The sequence below is a fragment of the Heteronotia binoei genome, chromosome 14, assembly GCF_032191835.1.
Source record: "Heteronotia binoei isolate CCM8104 ecotype False Entrance Well chromosome 14, APGP_CSIRO_Hbin_v1, whole genome shotgun sequence".
NCBI classification, from domain to species: domain Eukaryota; kingdom Metazoa; phylum Chordata; class Lepidosauria; order Squamata; family Gekkonidae; genus Heteronotia; species Heteronotia binoei.
This window is the reverse complement of record NC_083236.1, coordinates 14,236,906-14,264,637: the sequence shown is the minus strand read 5'-3', so window position 1 is coordinate 14,264,637 and position 27,732 is coordinate 14,236,906. Positions and strand designations below refer to the sequence as shown.

At 44.8% G+C, this 27,732-nt stretch overlaps 1 protein-coding gene across 3 annotated transcripts; it reads right to left on the bottom strand.

The window, feature by feature from the left end:
- PURA (purine rich element binding protein A) lies at window positions 1-26,513 on the bottom strand. 3 transcript variants are annotated; one of them, XM_060254441.1, is made up of 4 exons: window positions 25,013-26,513; window positions 3,555-3,620; window positions 2,666-2,725; window positions 1-2,361 (listed from the first exon to the last, which is right to left on the bottom strand). In XM_060254441.1, exon 1 carries the CDS (start codon window positions 26,313-26,315, stop codon window positions 25,350-25,352), a length of 966 nt encoding a protein of 321 aa, XP_060110424.1. In that variant the 5' UTR covers window positions 26,316-26,513; the 3' UTR covers window positions 1-2,361; window positions 2,666-2,725; window positions 3,555-3,620; window positions 25,013-25,349. The 3 variants fall into 3 exon arrangements, with proteins under 3 accessions (XP_060110424.1, XP_060110423.1, XP_060110425.1); XM_060254440.1 differs by lacking the exon at window positions 2,666-2,725; XM_060254442.1 differs by lacking the exons at window positions 2,666-2,725; window positions 3,555-3,620.
- Window positions 26,514-27,732: the final 1,219 nt, after the last annotated feature.

The following is a 27,732-nucleotide window of genomic DNA, read 5'->3' as shown; positions in this document are numbered from 1 at the left end:
TTAAATCAAATAATTTATTAAGTAATTACATGTAAACACTTTATATTGACTAGCAAATACATTGGTTGAGTACCCCCCCAAAGAAAATACCCTCTTTATAAACAGATTGACTAGTGATATACATTCTACTGTACAGCGAATGTATATACAATCAACACCTTGATTTTCCTTATTTTATTATTTGTTTTAAAGTGCAAAGAAGATAAATTTGATCAGCATTGCAAGACAGTGTCAATGGTAACTTTGGTCTATCAAGTGAAAACTAGATAAAATCCTGCCCACATGTATTTTTAAAAAGCAGCTAGAGAAACCAGGCCTTGTATGACAATCTTTAAAAAAAAATAATTTTCTTCTCTCATGTAACTGAAAATATTTTTAGATGGGAAAGTTACTCTTCTGAATAAATGAAACAAGCATGTTCCTTACTTACGATTTCGAATTAGTAGTTACATACAGACATTTACACAAATACATAATCACGTAATGTCTTAACATTGCCCATTAGGTCAAAATACAACAGGTATGAGATGGTAGCCAAGTATATTAAACACAAAAGAATAGCAGCTATTTACATAAATAAAAACAAACATTTTTCCTAGTGCAACATTCAAATCCTTAATTAAATGCACAGTCTTACAATATATGTTTTATGGTAATCATATAGTTACAGAAAAAATAGGTCAACCAACGGAAAGCACATCTAATCAAGATTAACAGCAAACTCAAGGGGAAAAAATGCAGTCTTGAGTCATATGTGAAAAAGGTACTATAGATTTTGCCCTTGCCTACAGTAAGGGAAGCAACGTTTGGGGCTGGTTCTGGTGGTCAAGTCCTACCATGTAAACCTATACAAGGTATAAAGCTCTAGAGAGAACAGTGGGCACAACCTAGGCCTGCCCTTGTCCCACCAGCTGTATTCCTGGGGACAACTAGTAGTTCTTCACTTAGAGAAGAACCTGCTCCCCTTTACACGCAGTGCCATCCAAAGCATGTATAACTCCCACCAAGTTCAGTGGAACTGACTCTCTAGTAATTGTGCTGAGGATGGCAGCGACGGCCATCTAACCATAACTGACTGGCTCTTACAGCACCCTGTTATCAAAATGTTAAAAACTTATGTGTGTACCATCAGTGCTCAGCATGGTAAGAAAATAATGAACTTCTGGGATCATCTATGCAGAAACATGACCATGCAAACACAGGACTTTCAGAAACGAATGCTATTGCCAGGGAAGTCAGTGGAATCTTTTCCATTTATCTGCAATGGCTAGGAAAAGTTCTTCTTTTTTAAACAACCCATCAGCAATAGAATCCAGGTTTTATTTCCTTGCTCTGTGATTCTGGTGTACTAGGATATATAGTGGATAATGTTAGGGATGCACGCAGAGGGCTAAAGCTTAATCCATGATGAGCGTTATGCTTGTGCAAAGTTCACTGCAATTAAAGGGTTTCCACTGGCAGGATATTTGGGAGAACAGAGGAATGTTGCAGGCTAATCCTAAACCCCAGCCAGCTGCCACCGGACTGTTTGAAAAGGAAACATTTCAATGGTACAAGATGCACATCAGGAAAAGAAAACTGATTGGATCTCATGGATCTGTTCCTTCCAACAGAGCTTACGGGGAAGATTCCTTCCTCTGGAGGAAAGCACTTTTGCTAGTGGAATGGAGCCACGGGATCCAGCCCACTATCTTTTCTGATGGCTTCATTTGCCATTACCAAAAAGAAAATGTTCTCTTTAATGACCTCACACACTATTCTAATCAGGCTTGTTAACAACAGCTATTCCATTTGCAGTTGACACATAACTAGAGTTCTGTGTGGGATTTTCCCCCCTTGAATAGTTTAGCCTTGTGCGAGAAGTTATTACATACAGAACCATCTTCACCTTTCTAATAAAGAAAACTTATTTTGGAATAATGCTATACTCTCTGCAACAGAGAACACAGAAGTGTGGAGCACCTTGGAATAAACGTTAATATACACAAATTAGCCACATTAAATAATTAAATATTGACAATATTACAAAATTACAATATTGACAGTAAAAAAATCTCCCAGACTAATATACACCATTAATAGAATCTCCTCCCCAATCTAAATGGCAAAGGAATTTTTTTATATAGGAAAGGCTTCTTATAGTATAGGTTTTCTGCATTGTAATTGAGCAATGCTGAAGATAATTTATCTTTGATGTAAAAATTAGCGGACTTCTCATGGTGTGGGCACATTTGTGTTCCAGGTGGCAACAGGAGCTCTCTTCAAGTTTTCTGAAGATTTCGAAGAAGCACCAATGTCAACTGCTTGGGTTAAAGTGGTTGCCAGCTATACTGCGCAACAATCAGAATCACAAAAGGGAAGCTGAAAAAAGGGGAGGAAAAGTCATTTTCAAATTGTGATAACACATATCCTGAAAATTCAACAACTTTAGGGACCCATTTTGAATTGTGCAAACAGGAGATGCTAGAGACCTATTCACACATTTATAAAACTGGGCAAGGAAAGCAGGGTGAAGGAGCCTGCACAACCCATGATGTCTAAATGGTGCAGACATGCATAGAAGCCTCTGTATAATTGCCAGTACATGCTGCATAGGACTCTAAGCATACACACAACATTTAGGAGGCTTATAAAATATCCTTCAGTCTCACCTAATATTGGTTACCTTAATTTGCAAATATGTGAAGCGGTCTTAGAATGGCATTAGTAGATAGCACTACAAGCTCTAAAAGGAGAAAGGTTGATGAGTGAAAAATGGTGCTTTCGTTAATAATTACAGAAAACTGAAACAAACAAAAAAACTATTATAATTTTAATCTAATTAACTGATGCTTCGATGCCCTTCAGCATTTGACCCCCAAGTTCAAGCCACAGCACAATACTGTGCAACACTACAGAAGAAACCTACATACCCAAATTAATTTAGTTATGTAAAAGATATTTCAAACTACTGTGGAACTTGGATCTATATCTAAGTTCTATCTAACAGTAGATCTATATAACAGACTTGGTGAAAACAATGCCTTCTCTCCTTAGTTGCCCTTACTAAATGATCTCCTAGTGTAGAGTTGCAACTATAAAAAGAAAAAAAAGTTATATTGTCAATTATCATTTTCATGTCATTTGCTGGACTTCTTCAGCACTGCTATTATGATGTAATCAGGGCTTTTTTGGTAGAAAAAAGCCCAGCAGGAACTCATTAACATATTAGGCCATACCTCCTGATGTCACCATTGTTCCACATAGGGCTTTTAATAAAAAAATAGCCCAGCAGGAATTCATTTGCATATTAGGCCACACCCCTTGACACCAAGCCAGCTGGAACTGCGTTCCTGCTCGAAAAAGGCCCTGGATGTAGCAATTTCTAGCTTCAAAAAAGCCCTCCCCCTGAAAAAAAAGTCAGCCATATTTTTGGTTTACATGGACCAGCAAAATTCACAATTTGAAATATGCTGCAAGTAAGCAGTTAGAAAGAATATTCCATGTTTGCTGTTACCTGAACCACAACAGAACTTGCACAAAGATGGGGACAAAAACAGGAAATGAAGACTGACCTTATAAACAAAGATATGTTTAGGGCTTCTGGTTTCAGGAATAAACCGATATTTACTGGTAAAAGTCTGCCAAAAAAACAAAACAAAACAGAAAGACAAGATTACTGGTAAATATTGGTTTATGTGGAGAAGAGAACTTGTCAGTGAATTCCTTGTTTTCACCAGATTGTTCCACTTTTACTATTCTGTTATTGTTTTTTTGACTAGGGGAAGGGTTTGAAGAAAGATACCACATCTGAAATCTTTTTGGCAAACAACTACCACAAACCAGAAGCCTTGTGCTGTCAGGAAAAAAAACTTACAAAAAAGTACACATCTTCAGTTTTCCAAAACTTTGAAAATGAGCCTAAACTTCTGAATAATGTTAGTGACTCTAACTTTCGCATTCCCACAGACCATCTGTGGGATTTTGAAAAACATTCAGAATATTATGAGATTCTACTGGAAGAAAAACTTTCTCCAGTAGAACACGGCACTTGAACCCGAAAGATTCTACAAACCCTAATATTATGAGATTGTTTTCATTATTGTATATGCAAGAAACCATAAGTATAGTTTAAGGAATGATTTTCTTGCAATGTAGCACAATCCTATTCATTTTATTTACATTTTGATTTATTTCCAAAATCAGACAGATGGACCACAGTCATACAAAAGCTATAAGTTTAATACAGTATGGAGGTCCAGATGTATTGATTCAAACAAGTCAGATGAAAATTCTTCTAGACTTTTGGAAACGTGAGAAGACAAGCTGCTAGACCAGGGGTGTCAAACATGTGGCCCAGAGCTGAATCAGGCCCCCCGAAGGGCTCCTATCAGGCCCCTGAGCAACTGGCTGTCATCTGCTTCCTTCTGCCTCTCTCTTGCTTCCTTCACAGTTTGCTTTGACAGGCTTGCTCAATCACACAGGAGCAACAGAGCAAAGCTTCTTTTTTCTCCATTGGCTGAGGCTCCTCCCTTGGGGAGAAAAGGGGGAAGGGAATAGCTTGCTTTGCCAGGCTCTCTCAATTGCACAACAGACCTACTGAGCCAAGCCTCTCTTCCTTCTATTGGCTCCTGGTCCCCTGGGGAAGGAAGGAAAGAGCCATAGCTTCCTTTGCCATGCTCCCTGGATCACACATGAGAGATACAAAGAAAGCAGCATTAAGACCAACAAGTGCTAATGTATTAATCACAGGGCTTTTTTTGTAGTAGGAACTCCTTTGCATATTAGGCCATTCGCCCTTGATGTAGCCAATCCTCCTGGAGCTTACAGTAAGCCTTGTACCAAGAGCCCTGTAAGCTCTTGGAGGATTGGCTGCATCAGGGTGTGTGTGGCCTAATATGCAAAGGAGTTCCTGCTACAAAAAAGCCCTGATTAATCATGTTTTATTTTAAGTTTTTAAAAATCTTTAATTCTGTTTGTCTGTGTCCTTTATAAAGTGTATATCTCTGCTACCTGGGATTACATTTTATGATACACACGGCCCGGCCCAACAAGGTCTCATATATGTCAGATCCAACCCTCATAATGGATGAGTTTGACACCCCTGTGCTAGAAAAACATGGGAGGGAAGTGCAGAAGCAAGAACTAGACACCACCACCCCCATCAAATTTCAAGACCAAGAATTTCTTGAATACAAAAATCTTTCACAAACCTGTTCATTAAAAGAAGCCTTAAACAAAATTACACAATTCTGAAACAAAGTACGATGGGCTGGAAAAACTGGCTTCTTACAGCTTTTAAGTTTACTTTGGATCCATGGATATACAATTAATCAAATTCTAGTAGATCCAGGTGGGCGCCTGTGTTGGTCTGAAGCGTTAGAACAAGTAGGAGTTCAGTAGCACCTTTAAGACCAACAAAATTACTGCAAAGGAACTTCAAGAACAGAATGGAGAGACAAATTGCTGAATTACAGATTATTATGAAATGTGGAACAAACTAGGCTTCCCAACCCTCCCGCCCTGGCGGGGGACCCCAGGATTTCCAGCCTCTTCCCCCACTCCCCAAAAAAACGGAAGCGGGAGGAGGGGGGGAAACGGCACCAAGGAGCGTGGTGAGCCACCCCATCTCGGAGCGGGCGACGCCGCTGCGCCGCTGCCGCCTCTTCTCCACTTCACCGTGGCTGCTTCTCCGAGATGGGCTCAGGCTGGGCCCATCTCGGAGGAGCAGCTGGGATGGGGCGGGGAGGGGGCGGCGGCGGCGCGGCGACATCGCCCGCTCCGCCTCTGAGGTGGAGTCAGAGAGGAGCGTGGCGGGCCGCGAGTCTGGGTCCTTCTAGGACCCTGACTCGCCACGCTTCTGGCCCGCCTCTGCCCTCCCCTTCTCTGGTTTCACCTTGGAGGCGGAGCAGGGCGGGCGACGCCGCTGCGCTGCCGCCTTTTCTCCTCTTCACCGTGGCTGCTCCTCCGAGATGGGCTCAGGCTGGGCCCATCTCGGAGGAGCGGCTGCGGTGGGACAGGGAAGAGGCAGAAGCAGCGCGGCGGCGTCGCTCGCTCCGCCTCTGGGGTGGAATCGGAGAGGGGAGGGTGGAGGGAAGGAAGGAAGGCATTTAAAAAGTTGTGAGGTCCCTTTAATTGTGATGGACAGAACTCCCTTTGGAGTTCAATTGTGCTTGTCACACCCTTGCTCCTAGCTCCACCCCAGTGTCTCCTGGCTCCACCCCAAAGTCTCCTGGCTCCACCCCCAAAGTCCCCAGATATTTCTGGAATTGGACTTGGCAACCCTAGAACAAACATCTCCCCAGGACTAAACAGGGATATTGCTTTTTTATCTCATTACATATGCTAAATGCACTCTCACCAAGTATAGCTATATATTCACAGTATTCCAATGCACTTCTCTTTTAGAATAGTGTATCAGAATAATGTTTTTTTGTATTGACATACTCAAGTGAGAGATATTGGCTGTTTATCACATCTTCCACTATATTTTAAAGTATTCTTTTTTCTAAAGCCAAACTAAAATAATGTTTATATGTATGTTATTTGTTAAAAAGTAAACTAGGTGGACAGGAAAAACCTCTGAGAAAGAAATGTCCTAATTTTAACCCAGACTTGATAGCAATAGAGTAATTAACAGACATTTATTACCTCATTCGCCCATTCTGACATGTTACTGTTCTATTGGTTTCCCAGCAAATGCTATCCAGACCAAATGTTCTTCAATTTGTTAATTGCACTATTTTGCCATTGGATTCTAACTTTATACCACTTTGCATTCTAAACCACTGCCTACCAGCTACAAGTAGCTCTGCTCACTGTACCCCGTTCCATTGTCTGATGAAGAAAGCTTACATTCTGAATAAAACTTGGTTGGTCTTAAAGGTGCCACTGGACTCCTACCTTGTTCAAATCCTAGTAGTTTTTCTTATCCTTTGCCTGCTCTTTTTTGTGTCCGGTCACCTGGCCACCTGTCTAGCATAGCATGTCGTTCTGGAAGTCTGTGCTCCTCTCACTCCATAGCCTACATATGTTGGTCTCCCAGTTTCTCCATATCCTACACACGTTCCTTCTCCTTTACAGCTCATTCAGCCACATGAAGAAAAGCAAAGGGTACCCTCTGAAGTCGGCCCAAAAAGTCCCTGCAGATAGCAACATCTGTCGGGCGTCCCCATCCCGCACGCATCCCGTCCTTCAGGCCGCTGCACCCAGCTCAAAAAGCTACCACTTTGGAAGTGGTGGCAAATTTTTGGGCCGGCTGCCAAGCGTCTCAACATCGTCTGGAAGGGGAAGGGCGCGCGGGAGGCGACTTGGCGGTCTGGAGCTGCCAAGCCGCCCCCAAGCTGTTCCGTTTTTTTTTAATGCAACCAATCAGAGCACTGGTGAGCTTCTGCACACCAGTGCTCCCCCCCCCCCAAGGGAAAAAACAGGGAATCAAGCTTCTAGGGCGCCTTCCTGTATGGAGGCGCCCAGCCGCCTCACAGACCGGAGGGGGCCGCTTCAGTGGAGACCGTCTGGAGGCTCCGGGACAGCTCTTTTTGAGCCGTCCTGATTCGGAACGCCTTCCAGCCACCCCAGAATGCCATATAGTCCATTAGCTGTGCTTTTAAAATAATTTGTCAGACCCCAGTATTCTGCCCAACCCTAGCTGGGCATCCTAAAGGCTGGGTTAATTCTTAATGGCTGGGGCAATAAGGTTCAGGGTTGGCCTCTATCCTAATGCATCATCCCTATAATTTCTCCAACAAGCAAATACCAGCCATGAATCCTATAATCTGGGTTTAATAAGTATGGTGCAGTGCTAAGATGACAGACTAGGATCTGGGAGAATGCAGATCCTACTTTGCCACGAAGACTCACTTGGGTGACCTTGAGTCAGTCACATGCTGCCAGCCTAACATACCTCATAGGGAAGTTGGTAGGATAAAATGGAAGAGAGGAGACTGTCATTAACCACTTTGGGTCCCTATTAAGAATATTAAGGGTAAATTAAGATCCAACTTTGGCAAGCTGGTAACACAAAAATATAGTTTATGTGACCCATTTTGAGAACAACTGTAGGAAAATTTTCATACCCTTAGTGTGGCCTGCATTAGAAAATGAAGTGTCTGCGATCTTGTCAAAAAGACTTAATCCTATTATATAAAATGCCAGTGCTCTATGAATGTCTAGTGCAGGACTTTTTTTGTAGCAGGAACTCCTTTGCATATTAGGCCACACACTCATGATGTAGCCAATCCTCTAAGTACAGGGCCTACTGTAACCTCAAGGAGGACTGCCTACATTGGGGATGGGGGTGCAGTCTAATATGCAAAGGAGTTTCTGCTACAAAAAAAGCCCTGATCTAGTGTGTGCAATGCTCATTGAGCATCATCCTGTGGTTTGGCAAAGAAGGTTGGCAAGTTGATAACAAGTGGATACCAGCTTTGGTAAAAAGGATGGATCTGGTTGAAGCACTACTTTGTCATGGTGGAAGAGTGTGAATGGTGGGACTGATCTGAGTACACAAAGATCACTAGCTCTTTTTGAGGATGCTATGGCAATCGAAAAGGCAGTCTTCTGTGAGAGCAAGTGGATGGGACAGGTTGCTAACAGCTCAAATGGTTTAGAAATCAGTTTGGCCAAAATCAAAGCTAAACTGCAGTTCAGCATAATGGTCTTTGTTGGAGGATGGAGGCAGACCAACCCTTTCATAAACATCTTGGGGATGGTGTGAAAGAAGAGAGTCTGGGCATCTACTGTGTCGTGGTAGGCAAAGATTGCTGCTAAATGGACCTTAACAGAAGAGAAACTCAGATCTGATTTAAGAAGGTTGATAAGGTAGGAACACACGAATGGTATGGAAGCTGTCTTAGGGTTAAGTCTGTTAGAGGAGGTATAGCTAGAAAACTGTCTCCATTTTTCAGCATGATTACATCATATAGAAGGTTTACATGCCTTAAGCAACACGTTGTACCTCAGGGGAGAACTCTAAGGTTCTATTTTCTATACTGTAAATTGGTAGAAGGTGGGGCTGTGATACCACACCTTGACATCCTGTTGGGATAGTAGGTCTTTCTCGAGTGGGTGGGACAGGTAGGTAATTGTTTCTGGAGCTCTCTAGAAGAAAGGGGAAGTAGGACTGTCTTGGCCACCAAGGTGTCACAAGAATACATAACGTCCAGTCCTGAATGATCTTTTGGAGTACCTTGGTGATAAGGGGGTATGGAGGGATCATGTAATATAGTCTACCTGTCCATCGTTGGAGAAATGTATCTCCTGGAGAGGTGTCTTTTGGAGGTCCTTTGGCAAAAATGACAAAGCACTTGGCATCGTAGTGTGTGGCAAATGCATCAACTTGAGGAATGCCAAAACTCTGAAAAATCGGTTGAAGGTATTTGGTGTAAATGAACCTTTTGTGCTTAAAAATGCTCCTCCTGCTGAGGGAATCGGCTTTGGTGTTCTCCACTCCCGGAATGTGGACAGCAGTGACGTGAATGTTGTGCTGGATGCATAGACATAGTGCCTTCTTGCATAGTCTGGTGAAGGCCATCCCGCCCTGTTGGTTTACATAATACATGGTTGTTATATTGTCTATACTGATCTGTACTGCATTGTTGTGTAATTTTGGGAGAAAGGGCATAAGAGCCAGATGGACAGCTAATAATTCCAGACAGTTTATATGAAGATCCATTTCTGGATACATCCAACATCCCTGAATATAGATGTCATTGCAGTGGGCTCCCCATCCCCTAAGACGCATCCATGTACACCACACGATCTGAGACTGGAGTACAAAAGGGCATACCAGTCTCCAGATGTTCCATGAGGGTCCACAATCAGATGGAATTGACTATACGCAATGGGGATTGGATAAACATATGGAGCAGAGGTCTATCACGCTATTAGCCACAAGGTCTAGATGGAACTCTCTGTCTGGGCAGTGATGCTCTGTATTCTTGGTGTTTGGGGGGGGGCACAGTGGGAGGGCTTCTAGTATTCTGGCCCCACTGATGGACCTCCTGATGGCACCTGGGTTTTTTGGCCACTGCGTGACACAGAATGTTGGACTGGATGGGCCATTGGCCTGATCCAACATGGCTTCTTCTTATGTTCTTAAGAAAGCTGAAGCAAGGATGGTTTTTTTTTTTTTTTAAGAGAAAGAGATTATCAAGGAAAAAAATGGAGTATTGAAGAAGAGAAGAAAACAAGAGCACTCTAAACCAAGTCTGACAGGAGCTCTGACAAGAGGATATGGGTGGTGCAGTGGTCAGAAAGGGACTGAGTGGGATGGCCGTTTCTCTCAGCTCCAGGCATGTGAAGTGCAAGCTGGCTCCCCAGGGTTGGGAGAAAGCTGCTAAAACGACGTTCAAGAAAATTCTCTAGAACTCTTGACATTGGCCTCGGCACTGGTACGAAACCCAGGCGTGTGGACTGTACAGAGGCCAGGACAAAGATCTTTCATTTTCTGAAAGCTACGAAGCTCAAAGGCAAACTAGCCACGTAGCTAATTTCACCTCTGCCGTGGACTTGCCAGGCACTCTCAGGCAAGCCTTGCTCCCATCTGCATCAAGGGGATAACAACACTGACCTTCCGTATGGCACAGCCCATCAATATGTCTACCATGCACTTTGAATACTCAGAAGCGCTATCAGAAAAATCAACTTTAGTTATCCCAGTATTGTTATTTACTAGACCAGAACACAGCATAAATAAATATGGGTTTAGGATGGTTAATCCTGGCCTGGGTGCAAGGGGCCATTACCAGAACAACACATGCCTCATCATGCATATCAAATAAGATTGCACAGGAGTCTTACAGCAGCTTAAAAGACTAACAGGTTTTTATTAGCATCATCTTTTGTGGACTGCAGCCTATTCCATCCTTCGTATGTCAAGTCTGTGTCCGTGTAATGCCATTTTTAGACAGCAGAAGAGAGTGGTCACCCATTACCTGTATACTGCATACTGGAGGATGCGGCGAGCAAACCCATAACTACGTTCCTACATCCTGGAATAGTGCTGAGTGGACAAGGAGACAGAGGTGGCATCCAGTCTTACTGCAGAGTCTGGTACCACAACAAAAGTCTGTCCATTGTTACGTTGAATAACTGTTTAAGATTGTATGGCTGCATGTAAGTACTGCTTGCCCAAGGCCTGTGAGAAGTAGTATCACTGTACGGAATAGGCTTGTACTCAATATGCTAATATGCTAAAGTGATTTTTGGTGGAAGCTGCAAGTAACAAGCAATGTGTCACTTTCACTTTGGGCCTGTCCTGTAATAGACTGCCCCTGGGAGCTTGTCTAGCCTTGTCAATCTTCCCTTCACTGGGTAGACATGGGAGTTTTAAGAATGCCTGATGGAAATCTTTTAGGTGAGCCCTTTCCAAGCAATTTGAACAAACGCAATTGCTGTCAAAAATGGCAATATTGAGGAACTCTGTGATAGAACATTTCAATGTTCTGAGAGTCACGTTCCTCAGCAAAGCAACCCCAAAGCCCAATTAAAATGAGAAACTGCCAAATTTATCCAGGTAATACCTGCCAAACAGATACCTTTTATAGCCATGAAAGGCGTTTCAGAGTTGAACAATAGTTAACACATTACCACCAATTAACACCCGGTAGTGTAGTGATAGACTGCTATGCTCCTTTTTATTAAATAGTTTTGAATTTTGCATATAAATGTCTTGCCTTCCATGACCTACTAATCCCCATTCACCTTTTTTGCTTCTCTACCTGTCAGCCTCATCTGGCTGTAGGCTCACCATGCAGCTGATAAACTGAACTGCAGTCCATCAAAGTTTATGGTTCAATAAATTTTCTGTTTTTATGATGACACAACTAGAGATGTCAAGGCTAGGGGGGCAGAAAAATCTGCATAGAAAATGTCAGGATGTGAAAAAGGGTATGGGGGGGGGGGCTTATGCCCCTTCTCCTTGCATGCTGTGGTCCCAATCAGAATCGGGCCCCTGCAAACTTAGAAGCATGGAATTTCCAGCACATGTGTGATCCAAAGCCCTTGTGGGGGGCATGAGTACTTTGAATCATGTGAATCAGCCTTCAGTCACACTGTGGGATCTCTCTCTCTAAAAAAACCAAAACCAAAACCAAATCCTAAGAGCCAAACCAGAAATCACACTGGGAATTCTGTAGTTAGTATTTCCAACATTTTTTTTTCTTTTTAAGTTGGAGGCCTATGAGGCCCTGATTTGGATCGCTGATGTGATGGGCAAACACTTGGTCTGCAGGACTGTTTTAGATGAAGACTATGACATGGGGAAAGGTGTTAACTAATTCTCCTTCTGCTCATGACAGCAGCTATCCAGACTGGGACCTACTATTTAAAAGGGGAGGGGGAGCCTGGGGACTCCAGTAACAGAACTTCCAGCATCCTGTCTGCTTTGGCCCTGAGATGATCAAAACTTGCTTGGCCAGTTCCTACTAGCAACTACAATGGAAGCTGCCACCAGGAACAAAGAGGGTAAGAAACCTCCATTAGCCACCAGAGCGCAAACCAAACCCAGCTGGCAGTATTGCTAGATAAAACACATACGATCCTTTGACGGTCACACCCCAAAAGATGGCAGATCTGCAAATCGATCTCCAAAGCACTTTTTAAAATTGCTAAATAGCAGCAGCCAAGATTCAGATTAGAACTGTGGCACTGTGTGGGTGAATTCTTCCCCCAGTTCATCTTCCTGGCTACAAATAGTCCCCCCAGAAGTTGCCATTTGCCCTGATGGTGCAAGCATATAAACCAGGACCTGACCATTGTTCTTTGACTCTCAGAAAAAAAGCTCATTTCTCAGTCTTCTGACTGTCATATATTAATTAACATTGCCAAAGAGGATTGGCTACATCAGGGGGGCGCAGCCTAATATGCAAAGGAGTTCCTGCTACAAAACCTAATCCTAACCTCTCTACGGTTCCTTGTCATTTTTTTTAAAGCTATGACAAAAGTTGTGCATATAAATAAATAATACGGCAAGCCCCGGTTGTAACTGCTGCAACAAAAAGACAATCCCAAATCCCATCCTAACTTCTCCCTTATTTCCAACAACTCCATTATTGCTTTAAAAGCTCAATTTAATGGAATATTGGAACTAGTATGGAAAGAATTTGGTTAAGAAATGAGTTCAACCACCACGGACTAAGGCAGCATTAACATATAAAGCAGCAATGACAAGAACTTCATGTATTTTTTTATACCAGACAACAAAACATATTGTTGCGAAATGATAAATTAACACTGTACTTCTCACTGAGAGAAACTACAATAAAATAATTGCTCAAAAAATGTTAGGCACCACAGTGAAATCTGCACGTGACACAAGATCTGTCAAGCCCTGATATAACCATCCTCTACATTTCCTCCAGCATGGCAAATAGCAGTTGGGAGGGGTAGGGATCCAAAATCAGGAAAACAGGGCCGGGGTGTGTGTGTGTGTGTGTGTGTTGGGTTACACCCAGCCCCAATCCAAAACAGGGTCTCCTATGGCTGCTTTTTAGCAATAAAAATGTGCTGGCTGGAGAATCGGTTCAAGGTTCTTCCAATAACCTGTCTGATTTTTTTCCTGAGGAATCTACTGATAAGAATATAACAACACAGCTGTGGTAACCAGGGCTTTTCTGGTAGCTACTAGCAGGAACTCCTTTGCATTTTAGGCTACAACCCCCTGATGTAGCCAATCCTCCAAGAGCTTACAGTAGGCCCTGTAAGAAGAGCCCTGTAAACTCTTGGAGGATTGGCTACATCAGGGGGGCGTAGCCTAATATGCAAAGGAGTTCCTGCTACAAAAAAAAAGCCCTGTTGGTAACACAGGAAGTCTATCAGGAAAACTTGCCGGCAAAAGTTTCTTCATGTCCCTTGGGGAGGGACGGTGGCTCAGCGGTAGAGCATCTGCTTGGGAAGCAGAAGGTCCCAGGTTCAATCCCTGGCATCTCCAAAAAAGGCTCCAGGCAAATAGGTGTGAAAAACCTCAGCTGGAGACCCTGGAGAGCCGCTGCCAGTCTGAGAAGACAATACTGACTTTGATGGACCAAAGGTCTGATTCACTATAAGGCAGCTTCATATGTTCATATGTCCTGTTGCTGAAGTCTAAGAGAGGCCTGGTCTACGGGCATCTGTCAAAAAGCACTGGCCCAACAGGAACTTCTCAGAGGTAATGATTCATCTTTTGACTCTGATGCAACGTCCCAACACACATGCTGCAAGACTGGCCATATCTTCTTAATCTAGGACCCAAAACTGCTCTAAGAACCAGTCTCAAATAACTCCTTTCCCAAGTTCACCAACATGCAAATGCTTTTGATTTTTACATTCCCCCCCCCCCCCCATTGCCTTTACTTTTCTGGATTTGCTTCTCTTTTGCTCGTCTTGCCATCTTCAAGCGACTAATTCGGCTTGCCTAAAAGGACTGATGGCACCTGTTCCATTTTGGTGTTTCATGACAGTGCTTCAGATTCATAATGTTTCATAAACGCTAGCACATCTGCCCTTGCTGTTCTAACGCAACTCCTTACACAACTGTGTTGTTGAACTTGGCACAGTATCCTCCTCCACCTCCTGTAATTATAGCCGCTGCAAATACCACAGTACCTGACATGAAAAATATTGTGCCTATGTTACTGGCATAATTATGAGGTATAATAATTCCCATTGAATTTACTTCCACATAAATGTATTTATAATAAACTATAAAGATAATTAGAGGAACTGTCAGTAGACTGCTAGCAACAACCTTAGGTGTTGTATGACAGCAAAGGCCATAGCAGGTTCCTGCAACTCCCTGGAATTGACTAGAGCGATGAGCTAAATTTCACCAACTCAGACACTACTCTGATACCGTAACAGGTTTTCTTTATAATTGCAAGCAAAACTCTTGTCAATTGCCCAAAGTGTATGATGTTTGCATTTAGTAGTAAAACCAGGGATTACACACGCCTTGGAGGGACAGAAACAGTGAAAGACTGAAGCACTACACAGCTCTTGCAAGACAATTTCTTCTATTTAAGACAACTTTCACATTCTTCTCAACACATCGACTCCTACTGACATAAATATTTGGAGAAACATTCTTGTGTTAAGTGTATTATTTGCAGCACACCAACATCTGAGAATGCCCCAGATTTAGGCAAATCCTTAATGGCATTTACACCGACATGGGACACTTTGTGCCTAGCTATTGGTCAAAGAGGCTTCAGGAACGTCCTGGAACCTCCATGGAGAAAGTACTAAGAACCTGAGAGGACATCATCAATCGCAAATAGCCAATTCCTTTTAAAGATTAGGATGAAGGGGAGGGGGAACTCTGGCCGGCAGCTCCCATTCCATTCTGCCCTCCAAGGTTTCCCCAACACCTGGAGAGGCTTTTCTTTCTCTCTTGGGTCACCACCTGACCTTTGTAAGGAACTGCCTGCTGGGTCAGGACTCCCAGTCAAGGCCTTGTCTCTGTGTCTCCCACTGCTCAGTGCTGGTCTTCTGGGGGTGCCAAATAGGGTGCCCCCCATGTGACTCGGTGACATTATCAGTGTGTGTGTGTGTGGGGGGGGCAGACGTTAGTCTTGCCTAGGCTGCCATACAGTCTAGGGCTGGCCCTGCATGAGGGACTGTTTACTGTTTTATGCACCACTGGAGGAATAGTCACTTGCCAACTGCCTGCCTTCCCCCGTGGTGCTCCTTTTAAAATAATATGTCCAAGACAATCCAGTTCTGTTCGGTAGAGAACCACTCCCAGCATCGAAAGTTATCAAATATTTATTAAAAGGAAATGTCCACAAACAAACTCTTAGCACAGCACCAGACTTGAGCAAGGGGTTCAAAGGAAATGGGTAAAATGAAATTCATCTGCTTCTCTCTATACATGCCCGATCAGATGTTAACACAGGACAGGATCCTTGGCTTAGAATGTTATAAAACTCTACAGAGTAGCCATTATCTTGCAGCTTCCTCCAGCTACCTGGGCCAGCACATGGCAATGGCCTCCTCCTCCAGACCTCGGTTAAGAGTTCTGCCTGCTCTGATGGACTCAGCACCAAAGACAGTTTCCTCCTTGCTCCCATGAGTTTGATCACCTCTCTTTCCCCTACCCACTAACCAAGCCAGGCCAGGTCAGGAGATCACCAGTTCCTTCCTTCCTGAAGTATACATGCTTTTTCTAGCACTTGGAAGGGGCAAACAATAAGATGTGGGGTTTTTTTTTTTAAAAAAATATCACAAATATAGACTTTAGCTTATTACTTTCAACAACTAGGACTGTCCAGCAGTGGAAAAATAATGAAGTCTAAGAAAAGTAAAAGCAATCTAAGGTAAACAAATCATTCAGCCCTCTGAGGAGCAGAAAGGTCTTGCAACCTTCCCAAAAGGTGAGGAGGCGGATGTGTCCTCTAACCTAAGACAGAAAATAAGCTATGTTGGATCAGGCCAGTGGCCCATCCATTCCAACACTCTATGTCGCACAATGGCCAAAGATCATCAAAGAGCCTCTTCCAAGGTCAATACTGGTATCAATTTGATCAAAGGCATTGATGGGTCCTCTCCATTTTGATTTAAGGACTTTCCAAACCAAGCTTCGCCTCACCAAAGTAGACCAGCAAAGAAACATTTTTTTTTTGTGGCTGTGGAAGAACCGGCCCGCTTTGTGTTGCAGACCCTGTTCTGCCCTCTTCTTCTGCTGAGTTGCCAACTCCTGCAGGGAGCTCTTCTGCTATCGCTGCCTCCAGGGCCGGCATGTCCATTAGGCAGCCTTAGGTGGCTGCCTGGAGCATGGCCTTGGAAGAGGGGCACTGGGTTGGGCCCTCTCCCCCACCCTCATCTCCATGGCGAAAGAAATAGGCAAGCCCAGTGGCATGGCATGGCTCCTGAACCTCAAGAGTGCACCATCGGCTACCATTGGCCAGTCTCCCTGCTTCCAGAAGTTTCCGGAAGCCGGGAGCCAGAGCATCGGCAATCCAGCAGCAGGCATGTGCACTCTGAGGCACAGGAACTGCGCTGCTGGGGAGGGAAGGTGCAGGCGGGGGCTGGGGCGGTGCCTTACCTGGGGCACCAGTACCCCAGCGCTGGCTGTCTCCACTCTTCTTTTGGTGTCCTCCTATCAGGAGGGACAGACCCCTGACTTTCTTCCCAACCTGAGGCTCCTCCTCTGGCAAATGAACAGCATGTCCAAGCAGTTGGAGAACTATGTGGCCCAGAGAACACTGCCAGATTCAAAAGCTAATAGTTATAGAAAAGAAAAAGTCTACATGTATATTTTTAGCCCAGCACCAGACCAGCAAAACAAAAAAGAAATTTGGAATAAACACAATCCTCTTTTCCCTCCTGTAACACAGCTAGATATTACAACCAGAGTAGGCATAATGAGTCTTAGAAAATTGTAGGTTCGGTCTGTCGCCCTTTACATCACCGGAGAGATTTGCAGCTCCCCAACAGGCTGCATGATCTTTCAAAATGGCCACTGTGTAGCACAACCCAGCAACAGGTCTGCTCTCCTTGAGGGCCCAGCACTCTCCATCCCTTTATCTCTCAGCAGGAAATATATCAAAACTATGTGCCTCTCCAGAATCGGTCATCTCTTTCCTGGAGCACTCTGGGAAGAAAAGCCCCAAAGCTTGTCTGGAACTTCCTGTTTTTGCCCTGCCTTTCTAGCAATTGACTCCTTCCTCTGAAGAAGGGGGAGGAGAGAGCAGTCTGTTGCCTTGTGAGCTGTAAGCTGACTCCCTCCCACACAAAAAACCAGCCCCCTTTAAAAAGTGAGTTCCAATAGGGAAGACATTTCATCACAGTGACCATCACAATTATGCCCAACTAACCCCCATTAGATCAGGCCCGTAGCCACGGTGGGACCCAGGGGGGTCACGGCCCCTCCACCCAACCCCCACTTTCACCTGTGCGGCCCCTCCTTTCCCCACTGCCCTCCCTGCGGCCCCATTTTTGCCGCCATCGCTGCTCTCCTCGGGTTCTTCCCACCCCGTTCCTGCCTCCCCTGCTCTCCCCCGCAGCCCCGTTTTCACTGCCGCCGTCATCTCCGGGCTCTTCCCTGCCTCCCCCACAGCCCCGTTTTTGCCACCGCTGCTCTCCCCGAGCTCTTCCCTGCTCTCCCCACAGCCCCGTTTTCACCGTCACCGCTCTCTCTGGGCTCTTCCCTGCCTCCCAAGCTCTCCTCGCAGCCCTGTTTTCACTGCCGCCGCTCTCCCCGGGCCCTTCTTCCCACTCCCAAGAGCGTGAGAGAGAGCTGGGGCCCGGAGGCTGGCTGCTGGAAGCCAAGACTCCACAGCCCCCCACCCCAAAATTTCTGGCTACGCGGCTGCATTAGATATATTTTCACAAGGTCATTGTAAACACTGCTCTTTACACAGCCTCATTTTTTGGCAGAATGTGCACATTTTGAAACAGTCTACCAAGTCTTAGCAACAAAATAAATGATTTCCCCCTTTTTCTTTTAAACCCTACAAATGTTTTAAGAATTGGCTTTCAATAGACAGCAGTAATGCAGTTGCTCTGCTCCCCCAAAACAGACTCTTTCTGAATGGTTTCACAGGATTTTCCAAACGCGTAATGTGCTAAAGGGTGCGAGATGATCCCCTTCATGTTGTGATGCAAGCAAATCTTTGCAAAACTCAATAAAACTTTGTATTATACAAGACAGGAGCATACACTGAAGACAGTGGAAAGCCTTATGGGCAAAGCTGGAGTTAACTATTTCGAAAACTTCTCAGGGAGTTTAAAAAACAAACCATCCACCCCATGTACTTTCAGTTCTTTTAAAAACCTTCTCTGAAGCAGATACCATATTGCCTCTTTAATTACTGAAACTGAGTAAACAGATAGAAATGTTAATATCCGATGGAAAATGTGGAGGTTATTTTTCAAGAGAAGACACAGAGTTGGATCCAGCCAGCTTCCCCCCCTCCCCATTCAGCCCTGCATCTTTTGGTTAGTGTGTCGGACACCCCATTTCTGGGACAACTCAGTTTGAATCTCCACTCTGTCATGTAAGTTTGCTGGATAAGCTTGTGCCAGTCACAGACTCTTAGACTAACCTACCCAACAGGGTTGTTGTTAAGATAAAATAGAAAAGGTCTGTAAGACCACTTTAGGTCCTCAGGGGGAAGAAAAGTGGGTAGGAATTAATAAATTATTCACATGGACTTCCCCTTCACATACCATTTCCAACCCCCATGACTGAAGCACATGCCGGTTCAATGGCTTCCAGCATAGCCTTTTTGGATTATCAAAATGGACCCTTTCTTCCTCACCAGCAGAAAGCTGGTTGGATCCAACCCATAGCTCCAATCCTATGCACACCAATTTGGGATTAAGCCTCATTAAACACCATGGATAAATATGCACAGGATTAACAAACTGCATTTTAAAATCGTATTTGTAACTATCACATGTGGAAAGGCAGGAACTGGGAGGGGACGGGGACCCCAACTCATTTTAAAAAACTAGAAATGCTTTTCCAGCCTTATAGGTGAACACCTGAAATGCCAGATGAGAGGCAAAATAACCCAGGAGTTTTGGCAACATGCAAAGCTTGCAATCTCTTTACTTATGCCCATGAAGCTATTTGCCATCAAAGGCCTGGATCCATCACAATCAGTTACATGCACCCAAGGAAGTGCATGTCTCTAACAGCAGCCTCCCTATGAGCGTATGAACTCTTGCTATTCAACAGAGGGGAGGGGGGGGAGTCTAAAATTTCATCAGTGTCACTGTGTGCCCAGGCCTTTGGTACGCCTACAGTAGCAGCTCTTTGGATCCTGGCCAAACTGTTAAAACATTTGAAATCTGAGTTAGAATGGGCCAAACACAGAGATACAACATTCATATAAAACATTCAAACAAGAGTGTTTTAGCATTTTTGTATATCAATGCCAGGATTTCCACCTTCAGCCTTTATGATTTTAGTGGAAACTTTGAACATGCCTCTGAAATTTGAAAGAGGAAGCCTGAACTTTTATAAAAAGCAAGTCACAATGCAAAAACTGCCAGCTTGGCAAGTGCAAAGTCTTAGGTCTTTGATTCAAAATTTTGGAGATTTTTAAAAATTAAAATCAGTAATTCAAATTTGATAGGCTAAAATAACCTTTGTAGAAGAGGACTTTTAAAAAGGAGGCAGCATATCCCATATAAGAGATATGCTTTGTCCCAAATACACAAAAAAGGAGGTAGGGAGAAATTCCAACAGCTGTTTGGATGTTCCTAGGCTTTAATATATGGAGTAGAATTAAGTGTATTTGAAAAAAAAACTTGAATATTTGTTTTGTTCATGTGAAAATATTTAAAATGATTTAATAAAAAATGGACTCCAGCTCAGAGTCATTGGCTGCAAGAGCCAGCCCACTCACTCCTTCTCTGGCACATATATTCCCTCCATCAGCCTGTTTCTTATAGCCATAGTTTGCCATAATATTCAAATAAAGCACCTACATTTAATACTGAATGTTCATACTGTCGTTTGTAAACTCACTTCAGACCAGAGCTTCAAAATCACGCCCGAAGGGCAGCACTAATGAGTTTCTCCACAGTCTGAACTGCACAACAATCTAGGGTTAAATGAAACAGGAAGGTGGAGGGACTTGGTGGGGGAGGGAGGAGTATGCAGCCTGTGGTCCAAACCACAGGTTGGAGGATCAAAGTAGGATTTTTGAATTGGGCCACTTAAGTATTAATAAGTGTTACAGAAACTTCCAACACAAAAAGCACTTCAAATTTGTCAAGTTAGCATTTATTCTTTACCTCCCTAATTTTGTCTACCCCTCCCAAGTTTGGCCTCCAGTTTCTCAGGACATACATTAACACCATGGCATTAGAACATACAAGAAATGAAAACAGAGGGTACAACCGAAACAGATCCATTGACTTTTTATTACAAATGTACTTGATCACTTGGCTTCAAAAAGATATACCATAGCCTATTTTATGAATGTCGGTACAAAGTAAAAACTATTTTACAAATTAAATACTTAGAACTGACAAAAATAGTATTTTAATGGAAAAACAGTTATAAAATATTATAATCCCATTTTAGGAAGAAGTTTCATTCTTTCCAGATCACCAGAAATCAGGGTTTATAACATTTTAACCATGTAGCTGAATTCAGAATAGGTAGATTTGTTATGGTTTGCTGTTAGCATAAAAAAGTCACACCAATATCTATAATTATATATACTCCAGTTAGTGCACAAATCCTATCCAATTGTTAGTTGATCACATTATACAACATTTTGCATAGCTTAAAAAAGGGGACATGGCTGATCAAAGAAGTGGCTACAGTGCTGTTTTTAGATTCAAAATGCAATTGCTCGCATATGACATCATTTGGCCTACTGTAGGCAGTGGTACATTTTCTTCATTGCCCGATATAGTTTTCAATCTGCACAGCAGACAGACTTACTATATTTTAAAAAGTTCTGGGTGGTTCTGTTTCGCAGTACATCTCAAAGAGAGCTACACAGAGCAAGAATCAACCCCTGCAAGGGATACTTCAAAAAGCGACACTGTCAAGTATTTTTTCAGTAAAAGTTTTCCGAAGTTCTCTACTGTCAGTATGCAAGCTCTACTTATGAAGATGAAATTATCCATACCTCCACCCCAGATGATTTGTTCAGTAACTGCTATATTCCCTACCCCCCCCCCTTGTTCATTTCCTCTGGCACATAGTCAAATAAAACAATTTCAGCACTATTAAGGTTTTTTCCTAGTTAGTTTAGCTCCCCCAGTGGCTGAAAGCTGCATTGCGCAGCATAAAACTATAATAAAGAGGCATGAAGCAACAGTGTCTAATTTTTAAGTTGTTTATTTAATTTCTCAGACAGCATTTTTTTTTAAAAAAAAACAAGTGGATTTAAAATGAGAACATTGTTTGCCATGCTGTAATCATCTGAAAGGGTGGTCATGTTTTAAATGTAAGTTACTTGACAGTGTCCCTTTAGCTTAAAAAAAAACCCCCTATGTTTGTATTGCAGTGGATTTCAAGTTTTCTTGTACTTTATTATATAAAGTAGCATTACGACCTTGGATCTTTCCTACAAGACACGGAAAAGCATTTTAAGGAAAATAAGGCATGTTTTCCAAAAGCTGGATTGCTTGGCACATTTGAGCATACTGCTTTTAGAACACGAAATATGGTCAAATATACCCTTACGTTTATTCTTCTGGCCTTAAACTGGGACTTCCCACCATCGCTCATTTTAAATACTGAGCAAAGGACTGAGCACCTCATACGGAAAAAATGAAGCTTTAAACAAGGTAATTTATAAGCACATAACATTTTATCATTGCCTCTGATCAAGTCCTTGGATAGCTATAGCATATATGTAAATCAAAAATGTTCTCAGTCTCAAGAAACAGAATTCTGCTAAAACTGTGGCAAGAAGTGATGGTACAAGCAGAACTGCACAACCCATGCACATTTTTGACCCAGCCAGATCAGATGTGTGGGTCAAGAAGTGTTCCCTTTAATCAATTTAGATTCTTGGGGGGAAAGCAAGTAAGCAAAATGTGGATTCTATCAACTTCTATGAATAAAGTTAACTTCAGTGTTGGCTGGAATCAAAGGATAGTTTTCTTCTGAGAGCTAAGAGTCCCACTTTTGTCTTTGATAAACCAAGTTTGGGTATTGTTTCCCAAAATCTGTAAAACTGATTGGAAGAGACAGTAGAACAGATTGAAATGTATATGTACACAAAAGGAAAGTTTTACACAAATGTGTACACCAAGGAAATCAGTTTTAGCTCTCTTAAAAAGTATTGTCTGTTTCCAGCCTAACTGGGTTTTGCTGTCTTTTTTTCTAAGTTTACATCATTCTGTAATAAACAAAAGTTACTTTGCTGCATATTCACTGACCCACACAAGTTATTCCTTGAACACAAAACTTTTGACTGAATGATGTGTGCCAATCTGTGGTACAACAACTTTTAAAACTGTAGCAAATAGCAGAACCAAGACAACCAAATAACAAAACCACAGCGATTTAACCTCCCTAGGTACCTGTAGCATGGTGAATGCAGTCCTTTCCACATCACAGTTCAAATACAATACAAAGCTGCTCAGCAAACCCTCCAAATTAAAACAAAGCAGATTTACCAGTCAATGTTTACATGCAGTTGAGAACCATTTCAGTTATCATGTTATGCACTATGGAAGCTTATTTTTGCTATGTAGAAAAGTGCACCTTAGAAAACAATGTAATAAATTCCAGTGATTGTTAAAACAAAAATTCCTAACTGCTATAACATTATTGCACATTTGGTGCTCTATGAACACCAGTAGCAGGCTTGTTTAAAGAGAAATGGATGGTACAACGGAAACAGATTTTATATTGATACTTACAGTACATCTCCAAAACAGGAATTATACTTTAATGAAAACAAAATACATTTCCTTTGAACAATCTCTTTGTCCTTCCTAGGCCCAACCTCTTACAATCAAAGCAAAGCATTGAAAACGCATGTTCCTACAGGTGGCATCTTCTACATACAGCAGTTAAGTCTACATTGTTAAATTTGTCAAGGATGTTAAAATATGATTACACTCCAGAAACTCAAAACAGATTCTTGTTTTGTCAATTCCTCCTACAGATTTCCAACTATTTTCTACTGTTTAAGGCATCATTTATAACATATTCTTTTCACTTGCAATGATGATAGTCATGCAGCAGTTTAATGATAAAAATATATTAATATTTTACTATACAGCAGCAAGAAGTTAGTCAAATAAAAGCACACAAACATTTTAAAAGAAAACTCTGTAAAGTGTATTACTACAAATAACTGCAATTTGGAGAACACCATTTGACAGATTAGTGTTCTGATAGACTCTGTTTTCATATCCTACAGTCTTAATATATCACATAAAGTACATACTTTTAACTGAAGGCTTGCACAATGGGGAGATCACTACTACATAAAATATGTAGCCAGCAATAACTAGCACCACAGCTACATGGAAATTTCTTTACAACACACCAACTTGGCTTTCACTTTTAAAGGAAACTCAAAATCCATGGCTCAGTAGGATTACTCAACAATCATGTTGCACTGATTTCTATGACAGGCCTACACAAAGTAGTTAGCACTAGCATAAACCGGAGTTTCAATTCAGACTTAAACAAGTTGGGGGAGGGGGGTAGTGCTAGTGGCCACAAAAAAACAAAACAAAAAAACCCTCACCACCACCTGTTATTCAAAAACAGGTTTACTGGAAAATTGCTGTACGTTAAGTACACATCATAAAAAAAATATATTATTAACAATACAAGTACATCTGATATACACAATAATGACAATATGCCTACTTAGTTGTAAATCAAACAGGTGCAGAAAAATATGGGATATTATTTTCTCTCTCTTTCTCTCTTTTTACTATTTGAATAACTTTGGTTCAAACCATAAAAATCACAAGTTAGCAAATTTCATTTAAATGCCTTTTTAATAATTTTTCTTCATGTTCACAGAAGTTTCACTGACCATTTTTATATGTTTAAGGTCCAGATGCAATGCATATTGTATAAAAGAGAGCACTTATTGTTTACCTTGCATGAATTAAACCTACGTACCTTTTAACTCTACAGACTTCTGCATAACATTTAGACAAAGCTCAGACACACAGCATGCCTAGCCCTCAAATATATATACACATCTCTAATCACAGGTATATAGGGTGTCAAATATACTATAATAACCTCCATGTAAGGTTCTGAAATTTGGTAACAAAATGAGAAGAAAAAACTAAAAATATTATTTTACGTGTTCTAAAATATCTCTTTTTGTGCTAAAGTCAAATGTTAGCTCAACATGAAAAGGACATTTTTCTCTTTTTTTAATATAATTCAGCAATATTTTAATCTTGACCATTTTTGCAAACACTTTTTTTAATAATAATAATAGCTTAAACGTGTACAAAAGTTCTTGGTTAATTAGGGAAATAAACACTCAGTTCTTTATATTTTTAATCAAGTAGGAAACACAGTTCATCATATATAATGTTATTACTTTTTTTTGTAATTTTTTTTGTTTTTGTTTTTTTGTTTTTAGCAGCTGCTTACTGTTTTATACGATGGGTAAGAGTGGAAGGAACAATCCAGCGATGGGGTGGAGAGAAAGAAGTCGCTTGCTCGGCTGTCAGTTTGGTGATGGGTGGTTGGTTGGTGCTCCCCTTGGAGTTAAGAGTAACAGGAATATTTAACGGCATGTATTATTTTCGGTGTGTGGGTGTCGGTTCTCTTTCTCTCTCGCTCGCTTACAGTATAAAGTCTCTTTCTGTGTGTGTTGCTGTTGTTGCTGTCATTATTATTACGAGTGTCTCTGTGCAGCAGGGCAGGGAGGAGGCAGCCAAGTGGGGAGGAGGGGAGTGGGGGCGAGGGAGGGGACAAGGGAGGGAGATCAATCCTCCTCGGGCTCCTCGGCCTGCAGCGAGGCTCCTGGCGGGCCGGTGGCAGTGGCGGCGGCGCTGCTGCTGCTCTCGGTCTCCGGCTGCTGCTCCGCTCCCCCGGAGGACGACGAGGAGGCGGCGGCGGCTGCAGCAGCTGCTGCTGCCCGCTTGTCCCTCTGCTTCTCCTGGATCTTCTTCATCTCGTCCGAGTACTTGCAGAAGGTGTGGCCGAACTTGGCCCACACCTTGTAGGGGACGGTGATGGAGTTGCGGTAGGTGGGCTTGACCTCGCTCACCCGCATGAAGACGCCGTACTTGTTGGAGCCCACGTCGAAGAAGAAGCGCTTGTTGTCCACCGTCAAGGAGGTGCCCTCGGGCAGCTCGGCCGGCTCCTCCTCCACGCCGTAGTCGTCGATGAGCTTGGCCAGGGCGTCGCGGAACTCGATCAAGCCCTGGGCCGGCAGCGCGATGGTCTGGCCCTGCGTGGAGCCCAGGCCCGGGCCGCGGTTCACCGTCTGCCGGATGCGCAGGAAGCGCCCGCGCTGGTTCTCCTTCAGATCCATGTAGTACTTGCGGTTCTCGCGCACCAGGAACTCGCTCTTCAAGGCCCGCCGAGGCTCGTCCGCGGCCTGCGCCAGCTCGGGAGGCTGGCTGGGGCCCAGCTGCGCGTAGTGCTCGATGAAGTCGCCCAGGTAGTCGCGGAACTCCACCGCCACCGACATGGAGAGCGTCAGCCGGCTCTTGCTGCCCCCGGCGCCCACCTCGGCGATCTTCAGGAAGCGGCCCTTGGCGTTCTGCTTGACGTCCAGGTAGAAGCGCTTGTTCTGGATGTCCACCCGCTTGGAGGCCAGCTCCTGCGTCTCGTGCTGCAGGCCCACGCCGCCGCCGCCGCCGGGCCCGCCGCCTCCGCCCGGGCCCGAGCCCGGCGCCCCGCCGCCGCCGCCACCCTGCTCGCTGCCGCTGTCTCTGTCCGCCATGATGCCGCCGCCGCCGCCGGGCCGCCCGACGCCCGGCCTCCCGCCTGCCTGCGCCCCCCGGCCGCCGCCTCCTCCTCCACCGCCCGCCGCCGCCGCTACTGCTCCTGCCGCCGCCGCCGCCGCGCCAACCCCCTCCGCAGCCACCACCGCCAGCCGGCCGCTCTCGCGAGATCTGTGGGGGAGACAGAAAGAGAGAGAGCGGCTAACAACATGGCAGAGCGCGGCGCGCGGCGGAAGGCTCGGCGCGGGGGGGGGAGGGAGGGAGGAGGGGGCCGAGAGGGGGGCCCGCGGCAGAGAGGCCGCTGCCCGCCCGCGCGCGCCAGGCGAGGCGAGGCAAAGCCAGGGCAGGGAGGGAGGCAGGCAGGCAGGCGCTCACTCACTCGCTCGCTCGCTGCGGCTCAGGCCCCACCCACCGGCCCCTCGCGCCTTCTTCCCCTCCGCGCCGCACTAACCCCGGCCGCCGCGCGTCACCAGGCAGCCCGCCAGCCAGGCCCCCTCAGCGCGGAGCAGACGCAGCCCAGACAGCCGCTCTCGCGCCGCGCACGCGCACCCCTCCCTGCCAGGGACGGAGCGGGCCCCGCCAGCCGACCTTTCTTTCCCTCAGGCGAGAGGCCGCCTGCGCCCTCAGAGGCAGACACAATTTGCTCCCCGCCCCCCCCCCCCGTGGAAATCATTCCTCCTCCTCACCCGGAATCCCCTCAGGAGCCTCCCGAGGACGAGCCGTTGGGCCCAGCCGCCGTCGCCCTCACAGAGCCGCACGTTCCGCGCCCTGCCCTGCCCTGTGCGCGACTCCTGGGCCCGTGCGGAGGTCCGCCCTCGCGGGGCTCGCTGCTCTCCCAGGGCGGCGGAGGAAGAGACGTTTCCCGCCAGAGCTCCCTCCCCGCCCCCCCCCGCCGAGGAAGGTTTCGGCCACAGACCCCCCCCCCCCCCGCGCTGGGATGGACCCGTCCGGCTGCCCCTCGGCAGAACTCTGCGCCCGCTCCCCTGGAGCCAGCCAGCCGCCTTCCCGCGCTCCCTGCACCTACCTGGCGCGGGCGACGGAAGCCGACCTCGGTCTCGAAAAGCCCTTCACTCGCAGCCCTTCGAGGCGGCTGCAGGCCGGCCTGGGGCACCACATTAGAGCAAGCCACGCCGCGCGCCTTCGCAGGTCCCGCCCGGGGACCCTTAGGCCGCCTTGGCTGCTTCTTTGCAAGCGACATTTACTTTACTTCGAAGGTGTTTCTGCTGGGGCCGGCCGGCGTGTGGGAAGGGGCTCATCGATCGCAACCCCAAACGCCGCGCCTCTCGGGCGAGCTCTCAAGGAAGCGTCGATGGCAAATTGGGGGGAGAAATGCCGCCTTTCAGCAACCGGCTCTGGGCCTTGGCTGCTTGCCCTCGAGACCCGAAGCCTGAATGAAAGGGCCCGAGCCCCACTTCG

Coding starts and splice junctions, on each gene's coding strand:
- PURA (XM_060254441.1), bottom strand. CDS start 26,315: ATGGCGGACAGAGACAGCGGCAGCGAGCAGGGTGGCGGCGGCGGCGGG.